This window comes from Nelumbo lutea, chromosome 2 (assembly GCF_056320005.1).
Source record: "Nelumbo lutea isolate HS-2025 chromosome 2, American lotus-T2T, whole genome shotgun sequence".
Classification (NCBI taxonomy): Eukaryota; Viridiplantae; Streptophyta; class Magnoliopsida; order Proteales; family Nelumbonaceae; genus Nelumbo; species Nelumbo lutea.
In genome coordinates, this window is record NC_142685.1 from 76287591 (window position 1) to 76310042 (window position 22452).

A 22452-nucleotide genomic window follows, 5' to 3' on the forward strand; every position below is an offset into this window, starting at 1 on the left:
TAAAAATAAATGAGAATCTACACTCGAATCATTTTTACTATCATAATTTTGCATCAGTACAAATAAATTTCCACTTCAACCAAATGTAACCTTAAGGCTCTGCAAGGAGTACAAATACAAATATTTAGAGTGCAAAGTTTGTATTTTGTATTGTTTTGTATGTAAGCACTATACATATTTATATTTGCACAATCAACAATCTCTTAATGGGATGTGGGGTGTTTCCAATGAAATCAATGATGGAATTCGCTGCAAAGCATAAACTCTACACATGCTAGCATGGGAATCCGACAACACATTGAGAACATTTCTACACCAATTTAATACACACACACTATCTATCTATCTATCTATCTATGTATATATATATAGGAGATCTGGACTCAATAAGCAGTGACCACCCTCTCAGTTTATTCAAGGGAAAATTCCCGATTAGTACCCCGTGCTTTGGGCCTAGTGCCACTTTGGTCCCCAAACTTTAAAACGCAAGAATTTATGCCAATTCAGTACCTGCCGTTAACCAACCATTAACTAACCATTAAGTGACATTTGAACAGATATAAATGCCCTTCGAGTTTCATCTAATTCCTTTGTCAATCATCCAAATTAGATGACACTCAAAGGGCATTTGTATCTTTTCAAATGCCGCTTAACGACTGATTAACAGGCTGGTTAACAGCAGGTACTGGATTGGTAAGTTTTGAAAGTTTGGGTATTGAACTGCCGCATTTTAAAGTTCAAGGACTAAAGTGGAACTAGGCCCAAATTACAGGGTACTAATTGAGAATTTTCCCTTTATTCAATATGTGATCCTCACTAAGACAATTTCATTTGTGTCATTCCAAAGACTCAAGAAAATAAAGATCAATTTGGGTCCAATAAATTTGGATCAGTGTAGTTGCAACTTGCATATTCTTGCTTAATTCAGACGGAAACAGATGCTAAAAATACACAGATTTACATATGATCCAGCATAAATCTCACCAGATAAAAGGCTCTAAAAATGTTTAATTTCTATACATAATAGGTCTATATCAAGGGCCATTTGGATGAAAAATTCCACAAACATTATTAATCCTTCTCTTTCTCTTGGGCAGTATGGTTGAAAATTACAAATCTCAACTCAAATCTTGGAAGCATCTGCTGTAATTCTGCTTAAAGCGGTTGCAACCTTGGAACCAGATGGGCGGCACAAATGCTTGGAGATGAACTCCCCAGCCAATATGACTTTCCTAAGATCCACATCTGTCTTCACACCAAGCCCGTTGAGCAGGTACACAACATCCTCAGTGGCAACATTCCCAGATGCACCCTTGGCATATGGACACCCCCCAAGGCCAGAAACAGAAGAATCTATGGTGCCAACCCCTATCTGTTTAAATCAGAAAATAAGAAAGAGTTAAGAGCATGGATCAAAAGGAACACCCACATTCAAGGTAGAAAAACCCATCCGTGAATCTGCCACATGCACACCTTCACTCACAAGGAAACTGGGATCCTCCACTCAGTGGATCTAATCATCACACAAGAGGCCAAAAATTCTTCCATAAAAGCATGAATGTAAGCCATGAGCTAGATTTTACCGAGCATTTCCAATGAATTACTTACTGGATACTCAGTTTCTTGATCAAGCCTAGGTGAATGTGCATTCATACACATGTACACATGCGTTGGTTCAAGTTAGGAAATTATAAGTCTTTATGTAATTCAATCTCACCAAAGGATGGTGCATATAATATCATATCTGAAGTGTAGTATAACCTGGACTGACTCAACTAGTGTCCTAATTAAGGTAAGTTGAAATTAGGCATTGGACCAGGCTCAGGACGACGCCTGAGATTGGTTATAGTTTACCGATTCTGGAATTGTGCATTAAAGCATAGTTGACTCCATTGTCCACGGATTACACTACTATAGTATACATGCAGGAAATTCCATCAAATATTCTCACAAACTCCTCATTAAACATTCTTCAGTATTCAATTTAGAGTTGCACAAGATTTCTTACTTGAAGGGATACCAAAATATTTGCCAGAGCTTGACCATAAGTATCATGAAAATGAACAGCAAGCTTCTCAGAAGGAACAACCGCCATCACAGCTTCAAGCATTGGAACAACAGAACCTGTTCCAAAGGAGAGAACAGAGTTTATCAGAGAACTAGACAGTATAGAGGAAAGCATCAGATAATGCTTATCATGAGGTTTTAGTAGTGTAGAGGAAAGTATTTAAATAGCAAGGGGCAATAAAAAGAACAGTAAAAACTGATCTACAATCTACAGCACCATAAGTAGTGATCTGTTGCAATTTGAAGGAAGAGATAGGAGCATATCAAAAAGAACATGGATTGAAGTAGTGAGAAACGATTTGATGGCCTATAATTAAACAATGGAACAATGCAAGGTAGGATTCATGTAGGCGACTCTGTAGAGTTGGGACATGGCTTTGTTGATTTGAGCACAGCTTAGTGGTATGATAAACTGAGAAACTAGCATTTACCTGTCCAAAGCCCGCAGAAGTAATAAATCAGTAGTAATGTATTATCACCAGGGCTCGAGTCCTCCCCCCCCCCCCCCCCACTCAAGGTCTGGTATCCATTAGCTGATATATGGACCCACCTAAATGGGCTTATTCAGAATGTTTATGCAAATGTCCTTGTGTTAGATAGTTATGCCCTTAGCACCAATCAGATTGATGTATCTTTTGGCATTTATTGTAAATGAATAAAGTACATAATTGATTCATGTCATTGTGGTGTATTTTTGTGTAATACCCTTAAACTGGACACTTATGAGACTCGTATTAGTTTAGAATCTTCACAGCCGTTGGATAGATCTGGGGAGATTTATCGTGCCAAGGCTGACACTGATGAACCACCAAGTTAGTAGGGGTGGCTTGTCTCAGCTGCCAGGTTGAGACCTGAGGTACATGCAGTGTGGGTTTTCTTGAAACCCTGAACTGGACCAAAATTCCAATATTACCCTGGACCTTGGAGATAGATGGGCAAAACTGGAATGTTACACCTGACCCCTAGACTCAATTATGGTACTGCACTAGGTGTCAGATCGGACTGTCTTTGATATGCCAATCAGTGAGATCCTTAGAGGGGGTCAAAACCTGGGTATGTTAGGACAGTCCGAGAATTCATCTGAGTGGGTGATCATAGTGACAGGATCAGCCCCTTTGTCGAACAAAGTGAATGATCGGGGATGCACTCTCTCTGATGGAAGCCTAAACTGCCGGCAGTTGATTTCAACCGTTGAAATTTGTTTTTGCAAAATATATTTATATAGAGATATACATATATATATTATGGTTTCAAAATGTTTGCAAAAGGTTTTAATTCCCGGGATCCATGTGAGTAGAGAGTGCAACACTGTTCCTTGCAGCCGAGGGAGAGGTCCTCTCTTGTCGGGCAGTGTTTGATCATTATGGGTTGAGAGGTTAAGTGTAAGACCATTGAGGGTAATACCTGATGGGCTAATCTTGCATCTGCCCACAGTCCTTGGGCTTTCATAAGGTGGCTGGACCCAATGACCATTTAGTGTAAATGTTGGGCCCATTAAGAGTCCATAGTGATGGGCTCAGGGGTTCACTGTCTCCTACAGTGAATTCGGCCAGGCCTTGTAACAAAGGTTGATGTGGCTAATGTGTAGATAAATGTTTGGGTCCCACGCCATACAAAGAAAGCCAACTAGGCAGCAGGTTAAGAGGTTAAGTGAGCACATAAACTTAATGGGCCTAAAGCCCAATTCGAACTGGATTAATTAGATTAATTAGATTAATTAAATAGGGGCGGATCTGGGTTTGGATCAGCAGATAAGGATAAGAGGATAAGTCTTATCCACTTAAAGAGTCCAGATCCAAATAAAGATTTCGATCAGGAAACTCCTAATTTGATTAGGATTAAGTTAATCTTAAACTGTAGATAAAATAAGGAATTATCTTTATCACTTAAAAAGTCCAAATCCAAATAAAGATTTGGATCAGGAAACTCCTAATCAGATTAGGAGGCTGCCTCTTTAAGGCTATAAATAAGAGAGCAGGGCGGACATGCAAAACACACCGGACATATCACACCAATCTGTAGAGTTCTTCCCTGTTCTTGCTGCCCCTACCTAGTTCGATCTCCACTTGTGGGAGTGATCAAGAATTGTTCTTGATATTGTTTTTTGGTAGAAGAAGCAATCTGAAGTCGTGCTCACCAGCCCTCTACTCCATTCTTGCTGAAGAATTCGGTTCTTGCTGAAGAGCCGTCCTGCCGATCCTGCTTCACCACACACTGTCATCTTCAGTGGAAGCGGGTTTTGGTTATCTCCTTGGGCGTGAACACCTTCATTAGGAGTTACTTACAAGGGCTAGAAATAATAAACCATGACAGAAAAAACTTTTGCAGTCCCTTGCAAAAGAACATTCAATATGAGGATTGAAGTGACTCAAATCTGAATATCTGATACTAGGTAGATGCATCTAGGGCCATTATATCCCAAACATGTCTCATGGTTCTAAATGTTGCCAAAATTTCATGCAATTTAGGAATACATCTGATTGATAAGTTACAACAAAAATTAAACTAAAATTTTGCTAGAAACTCATTGGAGAACATAATAGATTGAAATATTGCCAAGACAAAAGGTGCACTTGTGCCACTTGCTACAGAGACAGGGATAGTGAGGATTAATATTGTAAATTTATTTCTAGTTGTACTATACATCATGTATCTTAGGGACAGATTTGTCCTTTTACTTTACATTAATATATAAATATTTTTTTCTTGGTGTGTGTTAGAATGTTAGAGTGATGTTTGGCTGATAAGAGTTCTTATTAGCCCATTCTTATGTTTAACTTATCTTGTAACTAGGCTTGTGTTAATGGGCCTGGGCCTAATCCTGTTTAATGATTCAAGTCATCTGGGTGTCCCATCACTAATCAGGGGCATCCCAGTAATTTCTTGTACCTTGTACCATATTCATCTATAAATAAAGGACTGGTCGACTGGATAGAACAGTTCGACATTCTCTTCAATTCTGTGGTTCTCTTCTCCTCATTGCTACTTCGAGTATAGCTCTTCAGATTACATGGTATCAGAGCATTAGCTCCTTCCTGGTTTCAGCAGGCGCACTTTTTTTTCTCTTGCTGTCCTTTCCTCTTCTCTCTTCCTTTTCTGGGTTGCTGCAGTGAAGACCTAGGAGTGTAAGAGAGTAAAGCAAGTTTGAACCTAGGACAGACCTGGTTGAGGGCTGATTCAGCAGTCCTAGCACTAGCCAAGAGGGTGAAAACTTCCTCTACAGTTGCAGCTTCGTGCTCCAACAAGACTTGTGCAGAACAAGTGGTAAAGACTTAGCTCCTTCAACTTCGGTTGCAGTCTTGGTGCATCAGAACAAGTGGTAAAGGCTTAGCTCCTTCAACTTCAGTTGCAGTTTCGGTGCATCAGCTTCTACAGTTGCAGTCTTGGTGCATCAGCAAGACTCTTACAGAACTGCGGCAACCTCAGTTACAGATTTTCTTCAGGTCGGTTATCAGCCCTACTCTTGGACTGAACTGGTTCAGTTACAGAACTTTACCTTTTACCAGAACTGCGACAACTTTTGCACCACACAGTTGCAGCCTTAAACTTTTACCAACACTGTGAACTGGTTCAATTACAGACCTCTACTTGCTACTGTACCCGTACTGTGAACACAGTGACCAATTTGGCCAGTTCTTAACAGAATCACCTATAGTACTGTGAACAACTCTTGGACTGAAGTCAAGATGTCCTCACTATCCGGTGAAGTTTCCTCTAGAGATAACAGACCTGTTACAAGGTCCTCAAACCTGGAAAACCCTAATCTGCACAGCTTGCAGATTACAAGTGTGCTACTAGATGAGTATAACTTCAAAGAGTGGTCTGTCTCAGCAATGTTGTTCATTACCTCTCGTGACCTCACAGGCTATTTGGATGGAGACAAGAAACAACCAGAAATTGGCAGTCCTGAATACACCGTGTGGCGCAAGGAAAATGCCACAGTCATGTCTTGGTTGCTGGCCTCTATGACTCCTAGGGTGGCCAGAACTGTTCATCATTTCCCCGCAGCTGCTAAAATTTGGGAGAAAGTATCTAAGACATATGGCCAGAAAAAGAACAATGCTAGAATCTACAGGCTGAACCAAGACATTGCAGCCCTAAGGCAAGGAGACATGTCCGTGGCAACCTACTTTGCAACACTGGAAGGCCTCTAGGAAGAGCTTGACCACCATTTGATTTTGGATTGGGAAAATGCTAATGATAAGGGGAGGCATGATAAGCAGATTGAGGAGGACAGAGCCTTCAAGTTTCTGGCGGGTCTTGACCTTGTATATGAAGGTATAAGGTTACAGATTCTAGGGAGGGATGAATTACCTGAACTTCACCATGTCTACTACCTGGTGAGGAATGAAGAAGTAAGGAGAAAGGAGATGCAAGTTGACTTCCAGACAGTCAACAGAACTACCTGGAGAACATTCAGCCTTAGTCTCCACTAAGGGGAATAGATCTTCAGACAAGAAGTCCCTCAAGTGTACACATTGTGGTGGTGAAAAACACACAAAGGAAAAATGTTGGGTCCTGTACCCTCATCTGAAGCCAGCTGCTCTAAGAAAGGACAAAAGGCAACATAAGGGCCACACGGCAAGTGGGAATCTTGCCACCAACAACAGTAGTGACAACTCACAGAGTATTCAGACAGTGTCATCTTCCACCGCAAGGCAGGCTGCCAACTCCTCTAGACCATGTACTTTGGGCTTCACAGCTAGTGAGGTAGAGGTTCTTAGCCGGGCATTAGCCCGTCTGAAGAACAATTCTTTAGCTTCCACCTCTCTTGCCAAATCAGGTACAACCTCTGCATTTAGTGCATCTAGTTCCATTAATTCTACCTCTTGGGTGATTGATTCAGGAGCCACTGACCATATGACACATATGTCCTCCTTATTCTCCACATATCATCTGTTGTCTGGCCAGGATAAGATGCGAGTAGCCGATGGGTCCCTCTCCACCATCTCTGGAAAGGGGGTGGTTGACCTAAGCAAGGATCTCTCTATTAAATCAGTCCTACATGTTCCTAATCTTACCTCAAATCTGTTGTCTGTTTCAAAGCTTACAAAAAACTTGAACTGTAGTATAACTTTCTTTCCTTCTCATTGTGTCTTCCATGACAGATTGACGAGGAGAACGATTGGGAGTGTCATGAGTATGGGGGCCTCTACTATTTTGATGAAGATGTCAGCTCAGCCTTGCAAGCTTCTACTACTAGTCCGGAAAGTGTGGAGTCAATAGCTAGGCTGCACTTGTGGCATGCTAGGCTAGGTCATTTGTCTTTTTCTTCCTTAGCAATGTTGTTTACCGAATTATGTAAGGGCATTCTGAGTCAGAGTTTAATTTGTGATGTGTGTCAAATGTCAAAACAATGTAGATCAATGTATCCAATTTCTAGTAATGAAATTCAAGCCCCTTTTGATTTGGTTCATTCTGATGTTTGGGGTCCTTCACCCATTGTTTCTATTGATGGCTTCCGTTACTTTATCAGTTTTATTGACCATTATTCTCGGTGCACTTGGATTTATCTGTTGAAAGGACGTGAAGAAGTTCCCCGGATAACTATGATGTTTTGCAAGATGGTTGAAACACAATTTGATAAAAAGATCAAGCAATTCCGTTCAGACAATGCAGCTGAATACTTTGAAAGATTTCTGAACTCATTCATGGAAGATGCAGGCATGTTACATCAATCATCATGTGCTTACACCCCTCAGCAAAATGGGGTTGCTGAGCGCAAGAACAGGCATCTATTGGAGACAGCTCGAGCCCTTCTTTTCCAGCACAATGTGCCCAAGCAATATTGGTCTCAAGCTATTCTTACTGCATCTTACCTGATAAATCGGATGCCATCTAAGGTACTGGGTATGAAGACCCCTTTCTCTATTTTGTGTCCCACTCTTCCAAAATTTCCTCTTCCCCCGCGGGTTTTTGGTTGTACATGCTTCATACATGTGAAAGATCCAAAGAAGACCAAGCTGGATCCTAAGGCTACAAATGGAATATTTTTGGGGTACTCTCCTACGCAAAAGGGGTATAAGTGTTATGATCCTATCTCCAAGAAAAAATATGTCACTAGGGATGTAGTATTTTTTGAGTCTCAACCCTATTTCCAGTCTTCTCAGAATCCTCTTCAAGGGGAGAGTAGTGGGTTGGAAGAGGATTCTCATTCTCCCTTCTTTTTTGTTCCCATTTCATCACCTTCCACTACTACTAGCTGTAACATTCCGGGTCAACCTAGTGAGACTTCCACTGTGCCAGATGCTCCTGAAGGTTCCAGTAAACAAGAAAAAGAGATACTTACATACAGTAGAAGGAAGAAGGCCCATCAACCTCATGATTGCAACTAGTTGAACTCAGATCAATCTATCTCTACAATCCAAGGTAATTCTGATTCACTCAATTCAGATTTGGATCTTCCTATTGCTCTCCGTAAGCCTGTTCGTTCTTGTACCACTCGGCATCCCATAGCCGATTATGTTTCTTACTCACACTTATCCCCTGCCTATCATTCCTTTGTGTCTGCCCTTTCCTCTGTATGTGTCCCTTCCAGGTATTCAGAGGCGGCATCTGATCCGAGGTGGAAAGAAGCCATGAATGAGGAGATGAAAGCCCTAATGAAAGCAAGGACATGGGAATTGGTGGACCTGCCTGAAGGGAAAGGCACTGTTGGGTGCAAGTGGGTATTCACAGTAAAGCACAGGGAAGATGGGTCAATTGAGAGGTACAAGGCTAGACTTGTGGCAAAGGGATTTACACAAAAGGAAGGAATTGACTACAAGGAAACCTTTGCCCCAGTAGCAAAGCTCAACACAATCAGGGTTCTACTGTCACTAGCAGCAAAATTCTCTTGGGAACTTCATCAACTGGATGTGAAGAATGCCTTCCTAAATGGTGATCTTCATGAAGAGGTATTCATGGAACCCCCACCTGGATATGATGTTGGAAAGAAGGTATGTAAACTAAGGAAAGCATTATATGGTTTGAAGCAATCTCCCCGGGCATGGTTTGAGAGACTTTGTTTGGCCATGAAGAAAGTAGGGTACACTCAGAGCAGTGCAGATCATACATTGTTTACAAGGAGACAGGATGACAAACTTACAGCACTCATTGTGTATGTGGATGATATGGTGATTACTGGAAATGATGTGAAAGAGATGAAGAGGCTGAAGGAGTTCTTAGCTTCAGAATTTGAGATCAAAGACCTGGGAAATCTGAGATACTTTCTTGGAATTGAAGTTGCTAGATCAAGAGAAGTAATCTACATATGTCAAAGAAAGTATGTGCTAGATCTCCTAGAAGAAACAGGCATGATGGGGTGCAGGCCAGTAGACACTCCAATAGAACCAAGCCATGGATTACAAGAATCAATGGGTGAGGAATACTGTGATAAGAAAAGGTACCAAAAGTTGGTAGGAAAACTGATATACTTATCCCTTACTCGGCCAGATATTGCCTATGCAGTGCATGTTGTCAGTCAATTCATGCACTCACCAAAGGCTCCTCATATGAGAGCAGTAGAAAGAATCCTCAGATACTTGAAAACTTGCCCAGGGAAAGGAATTGTATTCAGAAAAAACAGCAGACTTGAAATTGAAGCCTACACTGATGCTGATTGGGCTGGGTCCGTTGGAGACAGAAAATCAACCTCAGGTTACTGTACATTCTTGGGAGGAAACCTAGTCACATGGCGTAGTAAGAAGCAGAATGTTGTGGCTAGATCAAGTGCAAAAGCAGAATACGGGGCTATGGCACACGGGGTTGCTGAACTCTTATGGCTCAGGACTCTCCTTAATGAGTTTGGTATCAAGACTAAGGGTCCTCTCAAGCTGTATTGTGATAATAAAGCTGCTATCAACATTGCCAACAATCCTGTGCAGCATGACAGGACAAAACATATTGAAATTGATCGACACTTTATCAGAGAGAGAATTATTTCAGGAGAACTTTGTGTGCCTTATACTCCATCAGAGATGCAGATTGCAGATGTATTAACTAAAGGGCTGGCATCAACGAAGTTCAGGGACATACTTGGCAAGATAAACATGATTGATATTCATGCTTAGCTTGAGGGGGAGTGTTAGAATGTTAGAGTGATGTTTGGCTGATAAGAGTTCTTATTAGCCCATTCTTATGTTTAACTTATCTTGTAACTAGGCTTGTGTTAATGGGCCTGGGCCTAATCCTGTTTAATGATTTAAGTCATCTGGGTGTCCCATCACTAATCAGGGGCATCCCAGTAATTTCTTGTACCTTGTACCATATTCATCTATAAATAAAGGACTGGTCGACTGGATAGAACAGTTCGACATTCTCTTCAGTTCTGTGGTTCTCTTCTCCTCATTGCTACTTCGAGTATAGCTCTTCAGATTACAGTGTGGTTAACTGACTTAGACACACCACAAATCTGTTCACATTCTTTATTTGAACTGCACTAACAGGTATCAGAGAAAGTTCAATCCTCTAGACATTGATTTTTTTGTGTAAATTTGTGAAACCTCTCCTGAAGTTTCAAGGAAGGTAAATGCAATTATGAAACTTTAGGGGAGATTTCAGAAATTTACCCTTTCTTGATTGGAAACTGTAGCTTCATTAAATATATTTCGAAGTACAACTGTCAACCCTAAGAATATGGTGTTGACCCAAGTTACATTCAGTAGTCGTACAGGACTACAGATATCTTTTAGATTTTGAACAGAAAATAAAAGAAACATAGAAGAGAAGAGGAGAAGAGAAGAAGAGAGATGAGAGGGAGAACTTGTGGAAGGGTTTTAGAAGGAAGAGAGTGGTTGGTGTTGTAAGACAGCCGCCCCACCCTTTAAATTTATATACATAGTTTCATAATTGTAATAGGACTTAATGCTTACATGGCAAGATAAGATAAGATAAGATAAGATTAAAACTAATCCTACTAGGAAAGCTAACCCTAATCAATGACTTAAATCTAAATACAACTTAAGTTGTCACACAAGTACACTAATGTGGGGTCCACAATTTCCTACACTCCCCCTCAAGTTGGGAGTAGATGTTTGTCATTCCCAACTTGCATAGATCTTCCAACTTTTTTCTTGAAACAGCCTTGATGAGAAGGTCTGCAAGCTGCATGTCAGAGGTGATGTAGGGAAGGCATACTTCTTGAGATGTAACCCTTTCTTTGATAAAATGCTGGTCCACTTCAATATGCTTAGTGCTGTCGTGCTATACTAGATTATGGGCTATATTAATGGCAGCCTGATTATCACAATACAACATTAGGGGTTTCTCATAAACAGCACCCAGTTCCTCAAATAATAATCTTAACCATAGAATCTCAGCCACACCACTTGCCATGGACCTATATTCAGCTTCAGCACTGGAACAAGAAACAACACTTTGTTTCTTAATCTTCCAGGAGACCAAATTACCTCCTACAAAGGCACAATATCCAGAGGTTGATCTTTGATCATCAACACACCCAGCCCAATTAGCATCTATGTACTATCTTCATGTGGTTATTATTCTTGAACAAAATGCCTCTGCCTGGGGACCTCTTCAAATATGCTAATATCTGAAGGAATGAGAGATCCATCATATGGATGGTCGAACCCTGCAGGTAGTTTGGGCGAAATTTCAAAAATTTCCTCTCCCCTCATCTGGGAATCACGTTCCCTGTTTTTCGAAAATCTGCATTTTCAATGATCAATCTTCAACCATAAACTGAACCAAATCTGAAACCAGGAGCAGGAGAGGGATATATCTGATACGGAGAAACAATATCTCCCAATGGAGGTGTTCACGCCCAAGGAAGGAACCAAAGACTGCTCCCACTGAAGATGGCACAGTGTAGGATGGAGCAGAATCAGCAGTGTTCTTCCAAAGAACCAGATCCTTCGCAAGAATCAACTGGACGACACGTGAGCACTACTTCCAATTAGCCCTTTCACAAAGGACTGATATCAAGAACTGTTCTTGATCACTCCTACTGTCCTGGAGATGCACTGGCAATGGCGGCGGCGGCGGCGGCAGGGAGATACAGCGCAGTCTTACTGGAAGTTGTTTTCTCTCTTCTATAATCTTTTCTCTATAGATGAGAATTGTATTTTGAGGCTACCACCCCCTCCTTTTATAACCTTAAAAGGGATCAGCTCTTAATCCTATTAGGAGTTGCTGATCCAAATCTTATTTGGATTTAAATCCCCTTTAAGTGATAAGGATGAGTCCTTATCTTATCTGCAGATTAGATCAGCCCTTCCTGATCTTATCAGGAGGTTTCCAGATTCAAATATTTATTTGGATCTGGACTCTCTGAGTGGATAGGGATAAGACCCTATCCTATCTGCTAATCTAATCTCATATCCGCCCCCTTCTTTAACTGATCAAATCAGCCTAGTTCGAAATGGGCTTTAGGACCAATAAGTATATGTGCTCATTTATCCTTCCAAACTGTTGCCCAATTGGGCTTCCTTGTATGGCATGGGACCCAAGCATTGATATACACATCAGCCACAAGGGTTCGGCCCAACCTTTGTTACAAGGCCTAGCCGAATTCACTAGAAAGCCCAGTGAACCCCTTGAGCCCATCACATGGACTCTATGGGCCCAACACTTACACTAAGTGGTCCCTGGGCCAAGCCACCTTGTAACACCCAGGGACTGTGGGCAGATGCAAGATTAGCCCATCAGGTATTACCCTCAATGGTCTTACACTTAACCTCTCAGCCCATAATGATCAAACATTGCCCGACAGGAGAGGACCTCTCCTTCAGCTGCAAGGAACAGTGCTACACTCTCTACTCACATGGATCCCGAGAATTAAAACCTTTTTGGAAATTATTTGAAAGCATGATATATATATTTATATCCATATATAAAATATATTTTGCAAAACAAATTTCAACGATTGAAATTGGCTACCGGCAGTCTCGGTTTCCATTAGAGAGAGTGCATCCCCGATCATTACCTTTGTCCAACAAAGGGGCTGATCATGTCACTATGATCACCCACTCAGATGAATTCTCGAACTGTCCCAACATACCCAGGTTTTGACCCCTCTAAGGATCTCACTGATTGGCATATCAAAGACAACCCAATCCGACACCTAGTGCAGTATCATAATTGAGTCTAGGGGTCAGGTGTTACTTTCCAGTTTTTCCCACTAATCTCCAAGGTCCAGGGCAATACTGGAAATCTGGTCCAGTTCAAGGTTTCTAGCAAACCTACACTACATGTACCTCGGGTCTCACCCTGGCAGCTGAAACAGGCCACCCCAACACTTGGCGGCACATCAGTGTCAGCCTTAGCAGGATAAATCTCCCCAGACCTATCCAACGGCTGTGAAGATTTTAAACTAACACGAGTCTCATTAAGTGTCCAATTTAAGGGTATTACACAGAAACACACCACAATAACACAAATCAAATATGTACTTTATTCATTTACAATAAATGTCATAATGTACATCAATCTGATTGGAGCTAAGGGCATACACTGTCTAACAATATCCTCTCAACTGCAAGGAGGTGAGTAATTCTAGGAGAGTGCACATACTACTAACTACACTGACTGCATAACTGATGTCAGGTCGTGTGAGGCAAAGATAGAGAAGTTTTCCAACTAACCGTTGGAACATAGCTTTATCTTCAAGAAGCTCTCCACCCTCTGCATTGATCTGTGGTTCTGTTCAATAGGTGTGTCTACAAGCTTAACTCCCAACTTTCCTATTTCTTCTAGTAGATCAAGGACATATTTTCGTTGAGAGACAAAAATCCCATGCTAGGATCTAGCTACCTCAATGCCCAAGAAGTATCGTAGTTCCCCCAAATCTTTTACCTCAAACTCTTGATGGAGTTGCTTAAGAGACTCGGTTTCACTAGTATCACTCCCTGTTACTACAATATCGTCCACATACAAAGCAAGCAAGGTTACGGAAGAATCCACTCTCTTAATAAACAAGGTGTGGTCTGACTGGGCCTGCACATATCCACACCTTTCAAGGGCTCATATGAATCTATCAAACCAAGCTTTGGGGGATTGTTTTAGTCCATATAAGGCTTTGTTCAACCAACAAACCTTTTTTCTTGTCTCCGTACCATAAAATCTAGGAGGCAACTGCATGTAAACTTCTTCCTGCAAGTCTCCATTGAGGAAGGCATTTTCAACATCCATCTGATACAATGGCCAAGAATAACTAGCTGCAAGAGATAATAGGACACTGATAGTGGTCATCTTTGCTACTGGCAAAGATATCTTTTAGATTTTGAACAGAAAATAAAGGAAAATAGAAGAGAAGAGAGATAAGAGGGAGAACTCATGGAAGGGTTTTAGAAGAAAGTGGTTGGTGTTGTAAAACAGCCGCCCCACCCTTTAAATTTATATACATAGTTTCATAATTGTAATAGGACTTAATGCTTACATGGCAAGGTAAGATAAGATAAGATTAAAACTAATCCTATTAGGAAAGCTAATCCTAATCAATTACTTGAATCTAAATACAACTCAGGTTGTCACACGAGTACACTAATGTGGGGTCCACAATTTCCTACACATTCTAATTACAACACTACCGAAAACATGTTCTCCCCGTACAATCACTTGTTTTGCTAAAGTATCTAGTCCATTTCCTGTGATTTTTGTCCACTTGAAACCAATGTTTTCAAAATCATCCACAATTTGAATCGTATGATTCAAATCGAATCGGGGCTAAAATGATACAAATATATGTATAAATTGTTCTTTCAATTAATTGTACGATTTGTAATCAATTTGATAGCTCAACAAATCTCCTTCTCCTATTGGTCCCACAAGCGTACCAATAATTCTGCCCTCTTCATCTCTAAAGTTCAATTTCCTCCTTTGAAGTGTTGGTGGGGACCAAAGTTCCTATACCACAAGAAATCTTTAAACAATTCACTTATTTTCAACTAATAAACAAGGTTCAAAGTATTGGAAATGCCGTGTATCGGAAAGACAATTTTAATAGACATATCGGGATACGCCTTGGATACACATGTATATCGAAGAAAAATTAAGATACGTATTGGAAACACTATAAATACTTCAATAAACCATAAAAATACGACAATAACACCAAATTTAAGGCCTCAATGTGGTGTACATGCATTGAATTAGTATATTTTAATGGTTTTATGAAGAAATACAACATAGTAAATTATAATTTCATTAAAAAACCTATGCTTAACTATAATTTATAAATAATAATTCTTAAGTTTTAAGGGATGGGAAAACCTAACTATCCTATCGCACCATAAAACATGCATTTGCACAACTTCTAAGTGAAAATGTAATTAATAATTATTTCTTATTTAAATAATTATTATTTATATTCTATTTTCAAAAATTATAAAAAATAAATAAACATTATATAATATTCTCAACTTGGATTGGAATTTGATAGCAGCCTCAACTGCTTTAAAAGTGGATGATCTTTAATGACATTAAAGTTGATGAATTCATTAAAGGGTGGAATGTGATGGCAGTTCCAACCACTTTGAAAAATGTTATGGTGCAAGAAAGGTGGGCTCTTTCCAGAAGCAATAGAATTAAAATGGATTTTGGTGGTAGCTCATATGGCAACCCAGGCCCTTCAGGTATGGGGAAGTTTTCAGGGATGGGATGGGCTCTATAATATCCCTATTCTCAGGACCAATAGGGGTGGTGACTCCTTGACAACAGAAATTGCAGTTCTTGTTCAAGGATTAAGGTTATCCAAGTAGCTGAATCTAAGAGAAAAAGAGGTTGAAGAGGAGTCCATGTTGGTTGTGGGATGGATGATTAATAAAAGCATGGGACTTTGGGTGCATTCTCAGGCATGAAAGAAGTTTTGAAATTAGCTATAGCTAGAGAGGTTGAGGCCACCTTTAGGTGGGTTAACTGATCTGCAAATGCATTGGTTGACTAAACAAGGTGTATATAGGGATAAACTTTTTTTGGCCAATTTTCACACATAAAAGGAAAAGCGGGTTCAGCTCCAGCTGAACCAACTGTAGAGAGATTGGGCCGAATGGGCCTTAGTTTTCTTTGTTTTAATAGCATTATATCTGTTGTTAATTCTGTTGTATGGCCCTTCTTTATGGGCCTGTTTTTATTTCTTTTTAACTTTACACATTTTTATTTCAACATAATATAATCAAATGAGAGAGATCAAACTACTCTCTTCTCTCTAAATAATTGGAGAAACTTAGTTATGGGTTCTAGAGACACTTTGAAGATAGGGCTTATGGATTAAAGGGAATTTTTTTATTTCCTCTAAGATCAATTAGGTTGGGTAGTGTTCTGGAACCTCTAGTAGGAGCGGCTGCACTTTCTCTCCTCCCATCCTATCGAGTCCTGTGAAACCCTAGTTTGGGTGGTTGAATAGTAGTTTTTTGCTTTTGGTTAGCAATTCTTGATTAGTAAAGCCCTAATTTGATTTCCTTTTGCATTTGTTCAATCAATGAAGCAAATTGGAGGAGAAAGTTGGATGAAACCACTGTTAGGAGCAGTGACCAACTGTAGAGACTATAGAGACTCTGTTAGGAGCAGTGACCAACTGTAGAGACTATAGAGACTCTGTTAGGAGCAATGACCACTATAAACTTGGATGAAACCAACTATTTTGCCTATGTCTCAGTCTATAAAGGCACGCGTGTAGTAGAGGGAAATGGGGTTACATGACCAGGAGCAAGAAGAAACCTGCAAAGGGTGATCCTAACTATGAAAGGTGGCTGCAAGAAAATTACACAGTAGTGTGGTTAGTAAATTCAATGCAGCCACATATTAGTTGGCATTGTGGATGGAAACTGCAAAGGAAGTGTGGAACGGTGTCACAGAGGCCTATACCCAAAAGTTGAATTTTGCCCGAGCCTACAAATTGAAGAATGATGTGAATAACCTGAGAGAGGGGGAGAAGCTCTTAGCCATCTACTTCTCCATGCTGAAATCTCGTTGGCAGGAGATTGAATTGATGGAAACTGTTGTTTGGGGATGTTCAAAGTATGCTGAAACAAATAGGAAGTTGGTGGAGAGAAATAAAATCTTTTGAGTTCCTCACCGGACTCAACCCGGAATGATATTGTGAGGCAAAATGTTTTAGCAAAGGATGACGTGACTTTGTTTCAGGCATATGCTATGGTGAGTATGAGGAGAGCAGAAGACAGGTTTAGTCTGTAGACCCACAAGTTGATCACCATGCTAATGCCAGGATGAAGTCAAAGGTCAACACTAAGAAGAAAGATGTTGTTTGTGAGTACTACAAGAAGACTAAACATACTAAAGACACCTATTGGAAGCTACATCTAGAGCTCATGCCTACCAGGTTCAAGAATGGAAATAGTGGAAAAAGGATTTTGTTAGGTGCTGCCTAACTCAGTGTTCGTACAGTGAACCAAGCTCCCATGGAGAGAGGAAAAACTGAAGGGGAACAGAGGGGGAGAGAGAGGGATGTTCGAAAGGAATTCTTCCTTTCATCCTTTCTTCCCCTGGTCTTTATAGCCCAGGTAAGTTGTTTACAGTACACAGTTTGTTACAAAACTGTTACAGTTTGTTGTAGGACTGTTACTTTGTTCTAACAGTCTGCAACTTGGATTAACCTCTTGCTGACGTGGCTTCTCCCTTTTCTTGTAAACTTTATATGTAAGCCGGCTGTTCCCGTGCATGGATCTTGGTTTGACGCAGCTCTTGGTCTTAAAACCCCCCCTGGATAAGTTGGACCTTTCCCTTAAGGTCAATATGGGGAAACTGGTGTTGTAGTTATAGATAGGGTTCCCACGTTGCATCCTCTTCTGGCAGCTGTGACCAGACGGCTAAAGCTTCTGGAATAATGTGGGAGCCTTTCTTGGCCCATCTGAACTTAGTGATACGCACCGGCTCTGTTTCTAGGTCCATATCACTTGGAATTTGGGAAGATATGGTTGAGTTATAGCATCTGGTTTCAAGCATTTTTTTGAGAACTAAGACATGGAAAACTGGGTGCACTCTTGAATCTGGTGGGAGATCCAATCTGTATGAAAGAGGTCCAATTTTCTCCATGATCTTGAAAGGTCCAAAGTAGCAAGGTGCCAGCTTGTTCCATCATTGTTTTTGTACTGAAAGCAACTTGTAGGGGAGCAATTTCAAGTAAACCATGTCACCAACCTGATAGTGTACTTCTCTATGATGTTTATCATATGATTGTTTCATCCATTGTTGGGCCCCAGGCAGGTTCTGTTTAAGTTCCTGTAGAATGATGTCTCGATTCAGCAGGTGTTCTTCAAGTGAAACTACTACTATAGAACCCTTCTCATTGGAAATTCAGTGTAGGTGGGTCATGACCATATAATGCCCTAAAAGGGGTCATTCCCCCTAATATCAGATGGGTAGTGTTGTCCCACCATTCAGCCCAATGCAACCAGTTGAACCATTGTCTAGGCTTGGTTCCGGTGAAGCATCGTAAATATGTTTCTAAGCAACAATTGACCACCTCTGTTTTCCCATCTGACTATGGATGGTAGCTTGTGGATTTGCTTAGCTGTACGCCTTGGAGGCAAAAAAGTTCTTTCCAAAAGAGGTTGATGAAGATTGGATCTCTGTCAGAAACAATAGACTTTGGGAAACCGTGAAGACGAGCTATTTCCCAAACAAAAGTGTCAGCTACTGTAATTACAGTAATTGGATGTGACAGTGCTAAGAAATGGTTGTATTTTGTAAGGCGATCAACCACCACTAATATTACTGATTTACCGGCAGAGGTTGGTAGGCCCGTTATAAAATCCATAGAAACATCATCCCAAACTTGGCTAGGTATGGGTAATGGTTTTAGCAAGCCAGCTGGGGATTGGGCCTCATATTTGCATTGTTGACATACCTGGCATGTAGATATGTATTTCCTTATGGAATTTAGCATAGGACTCCTGAGTGTCCACCCATCGGTGTCGCATGGAAGTAATTCATTAGCTGGTCCAAAAGGGCTGAGTCCGCTGACAACACCATTCTACCTTTATAGTACAGCACTGACCCTTGGATAGAATACCCAGGTTTGATACCTGGTTGTTGCAACAACTGCGCTTTTATTGCTTGGAGTTCCTTATTATTGTCTGCTTCCTCCCATAATTGGTCCAATAGTGCTGTAGTGGGTTGTTGGAACACATGCAATTGGAGTATTCTATCCAATGATTGTTTGGGTTAGAAAGCAGAAACCGCAACCTACCGCCATGGAAGAGAAAGAGAAGAAGTAACAGAGTGGCACCCCCTAACACCCACCACTACCAAGCCGAGCTCTACACGGGATTTCATCCCCAGAGATCAACCTACGCCCACCGTAGAGTTCTCGGAGTAAATCCTCATCAGATCCTACTTTCAAGCCGAGCTCCAACGTCAAAGGACTCCATTTTGGCGGCCAGTTCATCATAACGCGCACCTCTGGAGTTCCTACGCCTCCTTGCTCTGCCACCCACTAACGCTCACCATAACTCTTAACTTTCAAGATTGTTACGGATATTCCTGGCACAACCGATTCATCCTTCGGTAAGCAGGTCTCTCTCCCTGAAAAGTCTTCTTTATTGATTTATTTCTTCATATATATATGGAATCCATCTTGATCACAGGCAGAGAAATCGTGGGGTGTGAGACCCCGAAGCCAGTTATCGGCATCCACAGGTTTGTCTTCATTCTGTTCAAGCAGAGGGGGAGGCAAATAGTGAAGCCTCCAGCTTAACACAAGGAAGTTCTCGGAACAGAAAGAACGGCCTGGGGCTCCCAATAGCTGCAATTTACTTCAACACACAGAAAGAAACTGCAGCTAGACGACGATAAAGAAGAAGAAGAAGAAGAGATGCCTAAGCCTAAAGAGAGTAGAGTTGGTGTACGGGAGAGTTTATTAGGACAAAGTGGTTCTGCTTCACAAGGAGTGTTAGCACTACTACTGCTTCACGAGGAGTGTCAGCACTCGGAGGTTCGTCATCAACGATGTTTGTCATCGCCGGTGAATGCCTTGGTGAAGAAGAAGCCCATACCCCTTCTTCAAGCAAATGAAGCAAGTTTTCTCGAGTTTTTCCACCAAGGTCGCACTGTTTTGGTGCAACCCCGATTACATGATTTTTGGATCTCACATCCCACGTTTTTCTCATCCCATCCCCATATTTCCCTCAAAACAAATATGGTAAAATCAAATCCATCAAATCAAGATATTGTGTTTGCAAATAGCAATAGTTGATGGGAATAGACCGGAGAAAATTTGAGCAAAACCATGTTTCTTAGGCATTCATAATAATCTAATCTATGAGAATCATCTGCAACCTATCAAAGGTCTTAGCCAAGATTTGGGCATTTTGGATTTATGAATTATGACCACATAGATGATTGAACAAAACATCTTATTAAATAGACAATGGAAATCCTCAATCAACAGCCCAATTTAGCACTCTAAATAACATAGTAAAAACCTTCCAGATGGATGACCAAAGGCCATATTTACCAGAAGACTCAAACCTAAACTTCTTTATTACATAAATTTAAGAAAAAGGGTTACCTAATGTTGGTCCTCTTTATCCCAGGTTTTGGGAGGGATGGACTGGATAGAAGCCTAAACTTTGCCTTTTTTTTTCTTTTGTAAAAAGAGTATGCTGTCAGACTTGAATGCAAGTTCTCACAGTTGTCGGCTGACTCAGCCCAAAAAGTTACCTTGCAATAGGCAAATACATCAATATATCCCCATTAATGCAACTAATACCCCAATAAATAATTTTTGCAGTGCTCCACAAGTGGGATTCTAAGTCCAAACTTCAAAGCAAAGGATGCCTTTGTGAAATATTTTAAGCTTAAGTTCTAACTTGATGTATTTTTGGAAAATGAAAATGGTTTAGAACATTACCAGGTGTTCCAACCCCAATTGTATCACCAAGCGAGATTTCAAAGCAACCCATATCATAAAGCTCCTTCGCTACATATGCTACTTTTGAAGGTAGAACCGGTCCTTCCACTGGGCACCCAACAACACATGATACATACCTACCATTATTGCACAAACAATTATTTCAATTATTTTTGTAACAATGATAAGAACACACAAAACATTGTATTGTTTTTTCTTCTATGACAGACTTTATGATGATAATGATAAAAGAGAAATGATACATAAAAAATAATCATAGTGTACAACATAGAGCAAAGATCAGACTTTATGATAATGAGTACAAACTGAATTTAACTTAAGCAAGCCTTATCCCAACTATTTGAGTTTAGCCGCATAATGAAATTTGTGTGCTATGTTCATTGCATGAAATGTTAGACAGTGTATGCCCTTAGCTCTAATCAGATTGATGTACATAAACATTTATCAATAAATGAATAAAGTACTGTTGGAAGATTTCTGTAATTATGTATTATATTTGATTTTGTGCTATTTTAAGTAGTTGAGAGATTTGTGAGCTGTACAAATTTTTTAGGAATCAGCTTTATCTTCCCTTTAAGTAGGGAGATATGTTACCTAGTTTGTATCCTTTAATTAGGGAGATTTGTTACCTAGTTTGTATCCTTTAATTAGGGAGATTTGTTACCTAGTTTGTTTCCTAGAGAGAGCTATAAATTTCGATGTACAGAAGCATAATGAGATATCCCATTCTTCATATCTTTCTGTCTCTTCTTTATGGTATCAGAGCAGAAAAGACCTAGGGTTTGTTTCTGCATTTCTGTCCCTAAAAATGTCTGAAGTCACGTCCAGTTCTCAGCCTTCTCAGCCTGAGCCCCAGATTGTCCGGAATCTGCCTGAAAATCACTCTATTCAGATCACTACAATCCGACTAAATGGTGACAACTTTCTCCGGTGGTCACAATCTGTTCGCATGTATCTCAGAGGGAGAGGGAAAATTGGCTATATCACAGGAGACACGAAGAAGCTTGATGTGAAGGATCCAGCCTATGCTGTTTGGGATGCTGAAGATTCCATGGTGATGACTTGGTTGGTTAACTCCATGATTGAAGAGATAGGTGCAAATTATCTCTGCTATTCTACAGCCAAGGAATTATGGGACAATGTCTCACAGATGTACTCTGATTTGGAGAATCAATACCAAGTGTACGAATTATCTCTACAACTCGGAGATATTCGCCAAGGTGAGAATTCTGTGACTAAGTATTTTAATTCTCTTAAGAGAATTTGGCAGGACCTGGACTTATTCAACGATTACGAGTGGAAGTCACCCGATGACTGCAATTATCACAAGAAGATGGTGAATGTTGGCCGAGTCTTCAAGTTTCTTGCAGGTTTAAACGTTGAATTCGATGAGGCTCATGGCCGAATTATTGGAAGAAACCCTCTGCCCCCAACTGGTGAAGTATTTGCAGAAGTACGTAGAGAAGAAAGCCGGAGACAAGTGATGCTTGGAAAGAAGGCTGTAGGTACAACCGGACCTATGGCAGAGTCAGCCCTGATTATTTCCGAGGCCCAAG

At 40.6% G+C, this 22452-nt stretch overlaps 1 protein-coding gene across 2 annotated transcripts in view; it reads right to left on the bottom strand.

Moving 5' to 3' along the window:
- Positions 1 to 858: 858 nt before the first annotated feature.
- LOC148871569 (hydroxymethylglutaryl-CoA lyase, mitochondrial-like) overlaps positions 859 to 22452 on the bottom strand; it is a 77185-nt gene continuing 55591 nt past the window's right edge. For both annotated transcript variants that reach the window (XM_088973421.1, XM_088973422.1), the window contains exons 7-9: positions 20876 to 21012; positions 2009 to 2124; positions 859 to 1372 (exon numbers count right to left, since the gene is read on the bottom strand). In XM_088973421.1, the coding sequence (XP_088829547.1) occupies positions 1124 to 1372; positions 2009 to 2124; positions 20876 to 21012 (502 nt within the window). In that variant the 3' untranslated portion in view covers positions 859 to 1123. The remainder of the gene's footprint in view (positions 1373 to 2008; positions 2125 to 20875; positions 21013 to 22452) is intronic.